The sequence below is a fragment of the Agelaius tricolor genome, unplaced genomic scaffold (genome assembly GCF_023055355.1).
Source record: "Agelaius tricolor isolate 1412-34295 unplaced genomic scaffold, bAgeTri1.0.p SCAF_6, whole genome shotgun sequence".
NCBI classification, from domain to species: Eukaryota; Metazoa; Chordata; class Aves; order Passeriformes; family Icteridae; genus Agelaius; species Agelaius tricolor.
In genome coordinates, this window is record NW_027269266.1 from 49,804,440 (window position 1) to 49,816,517 (window position 12,078).

The window sequence follows — 12,078 nt, forward strand, 5'->3', positions numbered from 1 at the left end:
TGGATTGCCCATTGAATGTGCACAAAAGGAAAGATTCAGGTTTGTATCATTGCTGACAGGTGGTTCTGACTGAAAAATAAACACCAAAGGAAAGCGGCTTTGGCTGAAAATTGGATTCTTAGCAACAAGAAGTGCCTGATCTGATTGTTTGTACCTTTTTTTACTTATGTCTCCTCTTTTTTCCCCTTGGCCCTGTGACTTTCAGCCCTTTCAGTATTGCCAGTCAGTCTCTCTGTGCCTGGAAGGAACACTCTGCCCTAGCATGGAAGCAACAGCTTCTTTTATCTTGAGTGCTATAGGTATCTAACTTGTGCATATCAGAGCAAAACTGATAAAGACTGCTAAGACAAGATGGTCATTTTCAATTTTTAATAGCTTATCAGGTTTTAAAAGCCTCATGAAAGAGCTGTGTGTTAGTTAAATGATGATTAATAGGGAAGCTTATGAAAAAAGATACAATTAATGTTTGATTTTGTAATAGTGTTAGACTTGTCTCTTTTCTCTGACTTTATTCTGTATAAACAAAAGGATCACAAGAGAGCAGCTTGTCTCTGCTTGTTTAAATCAACTGGAATTAGTGGCACATGCCCTTTGTGGCCCCCAAGTTAGGTGAAAGTGCTGAAAATTATTGTGGTTTTGTACCAGGATAGTCCAAGATTTAAAGCTAAGACATAAACCACTTACTTTATATCAGAAGAGTCAAACAGTCTGTGGAAAAATATAGGAACTGTAATAAAGTTAACATTTTTGTGTCATAGGAGCGGGGGGAAAAAAGAAAAAAAAAGGTATTGTGATTATTAACTCTTGGTTATTTTTCTTTCCCAATTGTTATCAGATTGCTGTAGAGCCACCATAGGGGACTTCTGCCTGAGTGAGAAGATAGTTGTGTTTACAGTGCAAGTTCTCACCTGTGACAAGGATCCATCTGTAGATGGAGGGTGGCCTTTTCAGGTTTTAATACTTGCCTGTCTTGTAGTTTAAGCTGGCTGGGCAGCAGGTTCAGATAGATAGAAATGTAATAAATGAATCTGATCCGTGCTAAGAATTGTAACTATATCAATATTTTAGAAAATATTTGTTAAAAAGTAATAGAGGGAAAAAAAATAGAATTAGTGTCACAAAACAGATGTTTTCAGATGTTCAAGAGAAAATAGGATTCAGGATGTAGTTTGAGATAAGTAAAATCCCAAAACGGAATAGGCCTTGGGATAATTAGGGAATCAGCCTTGAAATGGACAAAATTGGGATAATTCCAGGTATCTATGAAATAATAAGGCTTATTTTTGGGATATAATGCTGGCTCCTATAACACAAGACTTGGGGCGCATGTGTAACCTGTGGGGCTGTTCAAAGGACACTGACAATGAGGAGAAGCCTTCGTCAGAAGAGACCACCAAAAGCCAGAAGACCCCTTAGAAACAAGCGGAGCAGGTGCTGTGCAGTACAGTGATGTAGATTTCAAGAATCAAAAATAGGAGGAGATTTATGGGAAAATATTGATGAATATGTATTAGCATACAGTATATAAGTTGTGTTTGGATTCCTTTGTTTTTTGTACAGGAGGCAGGGTGAGACCCCCCCCCCCCCCCCCCCCCCCAGTACCCCGTTCGGGTTTGTACCCCGGTCGGTTTTGCTTATGCTTTATCCAAACCATTGCCAAATTATTTTTGTATCTGCTTGATTATATTTGATTGTATTATTTTATATAAAATCGCTGCTCAATTAAAATTGTTGCTAAATTCAACTTTGTTGTTTGTTGAATTAGACATATAGAATTTTATTCATAACAGAAATAAGCTATTTGCAAGTGCCGTGGCACAGTCAGATGAAGATTGGCACTAGTCTGAACAAAACAGTTCAAATTTCTATTTAGAGAAACAGGGAAAGCAGTCAAGTACCAGAAGCTAAAAGCCATATAAGATCTCAAGCTTATTCCCTATGCCACTATGAACAATTAATTTAGCACTGTCAACTAGTTGTGGGTTTTTATTTATAATGCAAATGTGCTGATGTTCTCCTTCTTCACTTGCAGCTGCCCTGAGAGCTTGTGCTGATGGAGGTGCCAATCTTCTCTACCACATCACAGAAGGGAGCCAAGAAAGGTATGTCAGCAATACATTTGAAGTCATTGAAGCCATCTCTTCTCAATGAAAATAAAATGTGGAGTAGGATTTGTTCAGTTACTTAAGTAGCTGCTTGCTTTGTGCGTGGTACTTTAATGAACTGTGTCATGTAGTATAATATTTTCTCCGCATTATCCTAAAATTTTATTCTCAGCTCCAATTTATAAAAACACAGGTAGTCTGAAACACCATTTTCCCTGAAGCCCACTGGTCTTTTTTTCCTCTTGAAAGCTCTGCTCTCAGTCTGTCTTATTTTGTGCATCCATCAGAGTTAGGCCTCTGAAAAAATTTGCTGTGCCCCTAGCAAGGGTTGCCTAGAGGAGCATCTGATGCTTGTCATCATGAGCTGAAACAAAGTATGTCCTCTTCTTTTTTCATAAGGCCTTAGAGGAAATCTACTTACTTAGACTTCCTAGGAAGTCTTTTTTGTGAATTTTTTTTTAATTAGCATCAGGGCATTATAAATGACCAAAGGCAAGTACAGACACTATAAATGTGTACACTAGGTGAGGAAATATGACTGAAAGAATATGGTCTTGTTTTCTGCAATGGCATTTAAAATTGCAAAACATCCCAGGTTTCTGCAACAGAGGTGTTGAGTGGGGGTTGTGATGCAAAATGATTCAAATGATTTCTTATAGTTGTAGTGGAACTATGAAACATTGTGCAAACTTAGCTTACTAAGGATTCTTTTTGCTTGTCTTTAGGATTTTCAGGTTTTTTGAGCAAGAATTCATAAATAAGTATTTTTAAAAAGTGATTTGATACACTGACTCTTGGAGCAAAGTAATGAGAAAGGCATCTGGTAGAACTTACAAGCTTATGAACAGTTTTATTCATACAGAAAAATCTGACACATAGTTTGCTTTTCATCTAATGGAAAGTGTATGATGGGGACAAGAGGAAGCTCAGTTTCCTCCTCTCCTTCAGAAAAAAAGACAAGAGTTAGAGAGGAAGGCTGTAGTCCAAAAGTAAAAATTAAAGTAAAAATTTCTTCCCTTGTCACCTGTGAAAAGTTTATCTAAAGTTCTCCAACTGCTAAGACTGAAGCCTGGGAAGCACTATTGTTGTAGACTGTGTTTTATAAAATTCTCTTTGTCCTTTTCTAGTAGTTGGTCACAGAGCCATGGAAAGAAAACTTAGGCAGGTGTCTGTTTGAATTCAAGACTAACTTGCAGCAAACAGTTCTCTTTGATAATGGTGATGCTCTCCAGAGAGCAGCATTTGAGAGCTTTTGCTTTACCTTCTCTGGTAACCCATTCATCTGTTCTGCACATATTTATGTTTGCATTAAATAAATATAATTCAGGGGAAAATGGATGATTATACTTTGACTTAATAGTCCTTTCAGTCTTACATACTTGGCCCTTGGAGTACTCTTTTCCTCTATCTTTCTTCTTCTCATCTTAATTGCTTTGGTTGGATATATTTTACCTTCAAAGCAGTTCTTTTGAAACAAAAAAAAGGAGTGCATAATTTGGATTTTTGTCTTTAAAGAAATCATTCTGCTGGAAAGAATATCCATTTACTTCTCTGAAGTATTTTTTCTTTAAATTCCCTGTCCATTGTTATTAAAGAGCTGTCTGCTCAGACTGTACTGACATACTAATAATTTTTAATGCTGTCTTAACATTTTAAAACTATACTATATTCAAAGCCTTGATATCTGTGTTATATCACAACCCAAAAAAACAATAGTCCTTTAATTTTAAGGATATTATAATATACAACAGACATAAACAAAGAATTTGATTGATATTTTGGGCTTGATTGTCTGTGACACTAAATTTTATGAAGAATCCTTTAGAATGGAAAATAGTGATAATAGTTTGGGAAAAGAATAGCTTGCAGTATGGGGCTCTTGTACTGGAGATAAGTGCTGTGTACTGATGCTCTTCCTTTGGAGATAAGTTCATATTACAGATTCACAGAATAGGTAAAGTTGGAAGGGACCCCAGTGGATTGAAGAAGCCCTTCTTGTCTTTGACAGCCTTGGCCAGCTTTAATTCCAGATGGGTCTTGACCATTTTTATCTCATTTATACTCACTGTGACAACCTCCCTGTATTCATTCCAAGTGTCCTGACACTGATTCTATTTCCTGCCTCTAGTTCTCCATTTTCTTGCCTACACTCAAGTAAAGACAGGAGTTCCTTGATCATCCACAGGCCTCTTTCCCCTCAGCCTGATTTCTTTCTCACTGGGATTCAACATGCCTGGGACTGGAGGAAGTGATCCTTGAATATCAACCAGCTTTCTTAGACTTCTATTTCCTGCAGGCCTCATTCCCATGGGATTCTTCCAAGAAGATCCTTGAAGAGGCTAAAGTTAGCTCTTCTGAAGTTCATGGTTACAATCTTACTGCCCTGCTTCCTCCCTTCCCCAGACTGAACTCCACAGTCTCATGGTCACTACAGCCAAGGCTGTGCCCATCATTCACATCTCCAACAAGGTCTTCTCTGTTTGTTAGTATGAGATCAAGCAGCACACCATTCCTTGTGGGATTATCCACTTCTTCTGTCTGGAAGTAGTCATCAAGGCTTTCCAGGAACCTCCTGGATGGTTTGTGCTTCACTGTGTTGTTTCTCCAGTAGATGTCAGAGTAGTTAAAATCTCCCACAAGAGCCAGCACCTGTGACTTGGAGGCGTCTTTGAGCTGCCTGTGGAAGGCCTCATCAACCTCCTCCCCTCCTGCCTGGGCAACCTGTAGCAAACACCCACAACAGCATCACCCTTACCAGTCTCTCATTTCATCCAAGCTCATAAGCCCTCCACTCCCTCATCATCCTCACCAAGACAGAGCTCAATCCATTCCAAGTGTTACCTCACTCATAGAGGGTGACTCCACTACCACACCTTCCCAGTCTATCTCTCCTAAATATTGCATAGCCCCTCATGACAGCATTCCAGCCACAGGAGTTATCCATCTCTATAATCACAGTGGGATCTGTGACTGCACACAGATCTCTCCTTCCTGGTTTGTTTCCCATACTGTGTGTGTTGGTCTATAGGCACTTCATAGAGGTACTTGATTGTGTCCATATCCCAGAGGGATGATGCATAGTCTTTCCACTGCTTGTGTCTTTGGATGCTTGTGTTTAATTCAGGTATTCCCTCTTAAGCCTCCTTTTGCTGCTCCCATGGTTGCTGTAGTTCTTCAGTGCTGAACAATTCTTTAACTTGCTTTTCATTATGTTGGCCTATGCCAGTGGATGAAAAGCAGGAAAGGGTGATTCAAGAGCCCCCCACCTCCATCTGTTTCCTATTTCTCCACTGATATCTTGACTTGCTTTTGTGCTAGACCCATCAAGCAAAGGAAGTTCACACCTTCCTCTCTATAGCATTGCACAGGCTGACATAGCAATGAGACTTTGTCATGGGTTTAACATATGTAAGATGTTATCTGTCTTCCTCTGTTTTTGTGGTGTCATTTTTATGACATTTTTATATTGGTTTTCCCATTTTCTCAAAAGATCTGAGTTGCAATTATTTTTGTTTAAAAACAAACCTGTCCAAGAAAACTTTAATTTTTGTAAGTGCTAACAAGGAGAAACCATGCCAGGTTTTTTCAATGATGTGTTAAAACAAATTGCCTTTTAGAGCATGCGGGCTAAGAGGAATAACCAAAAGGGGAGGATAATTTTCCCTTAAAGAGGTTGGTCCTTGGGACCCGTCAGTACTGGGGACATGGGAAAGGCAGGAGTGGAAAAGGACAGAATGCTGGTGCTTTTCTCCCTCAGAATCTACAGTCCAGAAAGGTAATTTTCCTTAGACTGTTAACACCAATTCCCACTTAGAAATAAGGATTACTGCTAAACCATTCTTGATTGCTAAACATTTGTTACTAATCAGAGTTACAGGTGAGTTGCTGATCTTTATGGGTTCTTTGCTCATTCTGTCTGCCTTGCCAATCCAATTTTGAATTTTCTTGAGTCATTATGAAGCACTGCTTTCCACTTCAGCATTAAGCTGTTGTTTATCTGTATCACACTGCAGAACTTGTTTCTCAACACCTTGTGATTACATCTCAGGACATTGATTAACCTGGGTGTCACTGGCTTTGGGGTATACACAGGTGAAAATGCATTGAAAACTATCATCACATTGGAACTTTTAAAACCAGGCACTAGTTCTTGTGTCTTGGATGCTGTTTCCCAGAGAGATATCAAATCCAATGTGTACTCAGGTTTTGCATTGTTAAGAGCATCAGGTCAAAGAGGGGAGTGGTGAGCTCTACAGGAAGAAGGATAAACCAATCATGAAAAATACGGTGTTTCTGGAGTTCTGGTTAGTATTACAGACTGACTGTGTGACACTAGCCAATCATGAAAAATACTGTGTTTCTGGAGTTCTGGTTAGTATTTCAGACTGACTGTGTGACACTAGCTGACTTGCCTACAGTCACAGAGAACATCACTTTCACTAGCCTTTCAGTTTCTCTCTGTGAACTATATAAAATAGAGTAGCAGTAAAACTGGAAAATGGTAGCATTTTCTACATATTAAGCATAAATGAGGTGAACTCAGGTAATGCATGAAAACACAGCTGCTACTATACAATTCTTCTCTGAACTGACTGTAAATGCAGGCAGCTTCCAGAAGCTCTATGGGAGTTTTTAAAAATTAGGAACAAATTTTGTAGACATTTCCAGTTGATGCAGCTGCTAAATTTCAAATACAGACCTCAAAAATACAGTTTTACAATCAACTTGTATCTTTGAAATCCCTGTCATGATATAGTTCCACTTCAGCTTTAGCTTGCCTAACTTCACCCATCCCTAGGCAGAGCTGTGTGCACTCCAGCTTCTCTCTTAAAGAATGGGCAACTCTTCTTCCCCACCTTCCTATCCTGTTCTTCCTAAAAAGCCTGCATCCCTGCATTGCCACACCCAGTCATATCTCTGTGATCCCAACAAGATTGTAGATCTGCAACTGCTCACAGATCTCTTTGTGTTTCTCCCAAGCTGCATGCATTTTTCAGGGGGTTTATTTTGCATCAAAGTTTGAAAGCTAAAGAAAAGTTTAACCTTTGAATAGGAAAACTAAGCTAATATAACTTCCATGAGGAAAGGTAGCTATCATCATATACTTGCCTGTGTGAAAAGTGGAAAGAGGAATCATAATGTCTGTATATTTTGAAGGTTTCATGTGTGCATTTTAGCAATTAATGAGGGTTAGTAGTCCCTTGGCTACTTCAGTTGGCTATTTATAGTTTACACTGAATTTGGCTAATCTAAGAACCAGTGCCTCCATTGACAAGACAACCAAAAAAGAAACCTCTGGACAACAGCTAGCAAAACCCATCTGCAAAATGAGATCTATTTTTCCTGAATGATCTTCTACTTGTGGAAAAGTGGGTCCCTAATAAGATTATTAGACTGAGAAATTCATGCATACTTTGCTGTATTCCATATTGGATGAGAAATAGAGTACTTATGAAGGTAATTAGCCACTGACATAACTTAATGTACAGTTGAGAGAAATTCTTTGCTTGAACTCTTCAGATTAAACTGAGTATTGTTTTTAAGGCATCCTATATTCAGGCAAAATTTAGGGCGCTGATGCAGAAAACACTGAATAAGATTATCTGAGTTCTACATGAAGAGTCCTATGATCCTTTCTTGTCTTTAAAACCTATTCATTGTATGATTTGGGGAGGATGTGAGACAGTTATATTCATGAAATTTTTGCTTTATTCGTGTTGATATGAGAATATGTTTTAGTACTGTTTAAAAAAAATATAACTGCTGAAACTGTGAGGTCAAAGCCAGCCCCTTTGCTGCTAGTAGTGAAGAATTCTTTGATTTGAGGGATTACAATCCAAAAGCCAAGAAAGTTGGAAGCTCAGGCAGTGCTTTATTTGTCAAATGGCTTAAAGGAAATCTTTTACATCAGACATCTTTGCCTGACGTAAAAACTATAGCAGTGTTTAAAGATCAAAATTAGAGTCTTGTGTTTATCCTAATAAATTCTGCAGGAGTGTTCAGGAAAAAAAAAAACCCTATCCACAGTTTCCTCCTTTAGGAAATACCTGACCTGGGATCCATTTTTAGAAAACAGCCAGGCACCAACAAATTTAAAGAAACCAAAGAAATCTATCTCTTAGTGTTTGGAAGGATTAATACATTTGAAGTTACATAATGTGTTTGCTTCAGGTAATACAGATGAGAAATTCTCAAGATACTTCAGAATTGTGTAATTTTTTGCTTTTTTCATTTATATCTTCAATTTAATTACTTTCACTCGATTGCATTTTCAAATTCATTTATATTCCAGTAGCTGTGCACTGTTAAGTCAAGATTTGTTTCAGAAACAGTGAAGAGTTGAGGTAGCAAGGCATGAATATCATGAAATATGCATAGTTTCAGTCCTCAATTTAAACCAAAATTAGCTTCCTATATTGGAAGGGGTTTCCTGAAAGTATTAGGGCAATAACATCACTAGGCATATCAGACTTTTTTGGTCTCTGAATCAAACGCTTACAGAAATTATGAGAGTTGGAAATCACTGGTCTATTTTTTTTTTTTTTTTTTTTTTTTTTTTTTTACTGCTAGGTTCATCTTCATGTTAAACAGCTGTATAACCCAGACTCGGGAGTATGGGAGTATGTATTCTTCTGGAGTAAAGGAGTTATTTCTATTCACTTAATCATCTTATGCTATAAAGGAAAAATCTGGGAGCTACACCACCATTGGTTGGGATTCACTTGAGAATTTTAGGAGGGGCAGAAGTACTCTTTTACATATCACAAGAAGTGGAGATATATTTTGAGAGAGACACCAGCAACTGGGTTTACTTGGAGGTGCTTTTAAGTGAACTTACTGCATAAACCATAACAGAAAATGAGCAAGTTTTTGGGGTTTTTTTATCATTCTCTCAAACTGAAAATCAAATGGCAGATAATAAAACATATGGTCTCGTAAATATTAGCAGTATCTAGGTGAGATTAAATTGCTCTTCATGTTGAATTTCTATTGCTTTTGCTACTCAAGATGGTAATTGTAGAATCATAGTAATATTTATGACTGAAAATTATGGGAGGTGACAGCACTGCCTGTTGTGACCCATGAAATTTAGATCTCTAATAGAAAAAAGGTTTCGTAGCATCATGCCCTTGCAGAAGCTGTGAAATGCCTGGCTTTTCATCCCTGAGGTACATGTGTGTACGTAGATGTATGAATGCCTTGTTTCTTTTATGTCAGGAGACAGTGCAAGCAGGTAACTACCTTACTAGAGGAACCTGCTTTCTTTACAGGAGAAGGTAGAAAAGAAAAAGCAGTGCCCAGTAGAACCTCTGGATATGATTCACAAGAGGCAGATGTAGATGTAGCAGGTTTTGTGTCAAGCAACAGTGAGAGTATTATCTACAGGTTAAAGTGGAGAACTGGGAAGCAAGACTTTTGTTGTGTTCCTTTATTAATTTGCTCTAAGTCATGCATTGAATTACAAAATCACCTCACATTCTCAGTTAGTCACCTTTAAAATGCAGGAAAATAGTTCCTAATAATAAATAAAATGCTCTCCTCATTCACATGATCTCATCAGATTTTCTGATACTTCCTTGTTAAAATATGAGCCTTTGTATCATTCCTCATGAGATCAGTATTTAATAAGGAATATTAAGTCCTGGGTGGAAGCTGACTTGCTCTCCATGAGTGCTCCAGGGATCTTCATGCTTTAGTATAAATCCACTGATTTTTTTTTTTTTTTTTTATTTTTCACATACCTCAAGATATTCAAAGATGGCATTAGGACCCTCTTTCAGTCACTCAACAAACACTAAGCATGAATCTCTGCTTTTTTGAATAATTCTAATCTTGCTTAGGAGTAGATAAGAAGGACCAAAACATAAGTCTGGGGAGATGGAGTGATGAGCAAATACAAAACAGGTGAACAGTTCAACTTTAGAAACAAGGTCTCCTGGCTGAAAGTGATGTGTTTTGCCCATAAAACTGCTCTGTCCCAGTAAGAGCACCATAAACCAAGTTTAAATTTCCAACCAGGAAACCAAAGGGCCATGATTTGTCCAGAACAGTAGTTCTAGAGAGAAAAAAAAAGAAAAAGGCAGGGGGAAAAAGGGGGCTAAGAAAAGGAGAATAAAGGGACACTTTGAATTAATCCCAGGTCTTTCAATCAGAGGGTCTGTACTGCTTCATCGTAGTCTTCAAATAGCTGCATCTCTGCCCCTAGTGTACTCTAAGCAGAGGAATGTCATTGCCATCTGGGTGATTTCTGGCTTTATGACATGGTAAAAATCATTTATGGCCACACCAATGCTAGAGGTTAGGACTTTGCAGTGATAAAATATCCGTGCATTGAGTCACATCTGGAGCAAGCAGCTTCAAAAAGACTTCTGAGCTGGCTAAAGAGTACTCAGCATGTTATAGTGGTTTGGTCTGTTGTGCATAAGGAAATTCTCAGGATTCAGGAGAAGCTGGCTTTGTGTATAGTGTTAGGGTGAAATGTATGCCCTTGCTTCCTTTGTATCTCTGACTATCAATAGAAATTAAGGATTAAGCCAGCAATGCTTGTTTTTATAGAGCAATGCTTTCTACAGATGTTAGGGGCAGTCTGGGGACTGGGAGTTTTCCTGTTCTTGAAACAAAGCAAAACTAGAAAGTTCTTACAAGCCTCAAACCAAGCTGGGTCTTTGCTGCAATAGTACTTGTCATTTAAAATTTAAAGTACAGATTTTATATTGAACATGTCAAGAATGATCTTAGATTTGAAAGAAGCTCTGTTAAAACCTGAGAAGAAGGCCAAGAGCAGTATTCAATTAGGGAGCACAGAAATCCATGTGCTATCAATGCCTTAAAATGAATGTGTGTTAACAAATGACCTTGAAGTTGGCTAATCTGCTCTGTTGCACTTCAGACATTTAGGTGGAGGAATTACTAGTGATATAAGACCCATTCATTCTCTTTTTTGGTTTTTTTGTTTTCTTTTTTTTTTTTTTCATAGCCTGGAAAATCTTGGGGAAGAGCGGGTATAGTCCTTTGCAGCTGACTTCAAATTACAGTATATTGCCTAATGGGACTGAACACAAGAAATACCCATAGATAAATTATTCAGATTAGTTTTTGCCATCTCTAAAATGTTCTTTTACTAAACTTATTAGTGATTGTTGGAGCATAAACATATTCTGGGTGTTTATTGCTTGGTTTTCTTTCCTATTCTCTTTCTTCAGTAGACTCTGCTCTCTTTCTATAAATATGTGAATGCCAGAAGTTCTGACTTTTAACAATTTGCATTCAAATGGACACTTTTATTTTCAGAACAGATGATTCTATTATTCAAATCTGTTTAAATTTAGTGTTAGTGAAGTCAGAAGTTTGTGAAGGGGAGGACTTTATGTATTGTAGAATATGATGAGAAGTAAAACTTGAGAATATAAATCCATTCTTTATTTTTCTTAGTTGTTCTGGTAAGATTTTTTTTTAAATCTAATTGTATTCCAAGAGTGGTTTCGTTTTACAAATGGACTCTTTTCATCTTTTCATTCAAAAATGTATTGTGCCACGGTTGTTTTCACAGAAAATGCTATCAAGAACAAGGAACTGTGTTCTAAAACTGTGATCAAGGCTCCTTTTTACAGTTGATAACTGAGAATATTTAATAAATTTACTTTTTAGGGTCAAGAGATGAATACCCTGTGCCTCTTCTGACAAGGATAAACTATAGAGCAAAAACTGCAGAACCAGTTGCAAAGCCATCCTCATGAAGGGTTGAGCATCAATTAATCTCTGGTTGATGGAAAGTTGGACTAGATAAGGTTGCCAGTCAACCCAGCAAATTCTGTCATTTAAGACAGGAGGGTTAATCCTTATTAAAAAATTGGAGCTCTGAGCTGTCACAGAATAAGTTTTGTTCTGCTGCCAGAAATAACTTGCTCAAGCATGTGGATAATGTGTACAGTGGTACCTCCAAAGCTGCTCTTGGATACACTTATATTCCGAG

At 37.7% G+C, this 12,078-nt stretch overlaps 1 protein-coding gene across 3 annotated transcripts in view; it reads left to right on the forward strand.

Moving 5' to 3' along the window:
- TPK1 (thiamin pyrophosphokinase 1) overlaps positions 1 to 12,078 on the forward strand; it is a 311,253-nt gene that overhangs the window by 120,849 nt on the left and 178,326 nt on the right. For all 3 annotated transcript variants that reach the window (XM_071429756.1, XM_071429757.1, XM_071429758.1), the window contains one exon: positions 2,033 to 2,102. In XM_071429756.1, coding sequence (XP_071285857.1) covers positions 2,033 to 2,102 — 70 coding nt within the window. The remainder of the gene's footprint in view (positions 1 to 2,032; positions 2,103 to 12,078) is intronic.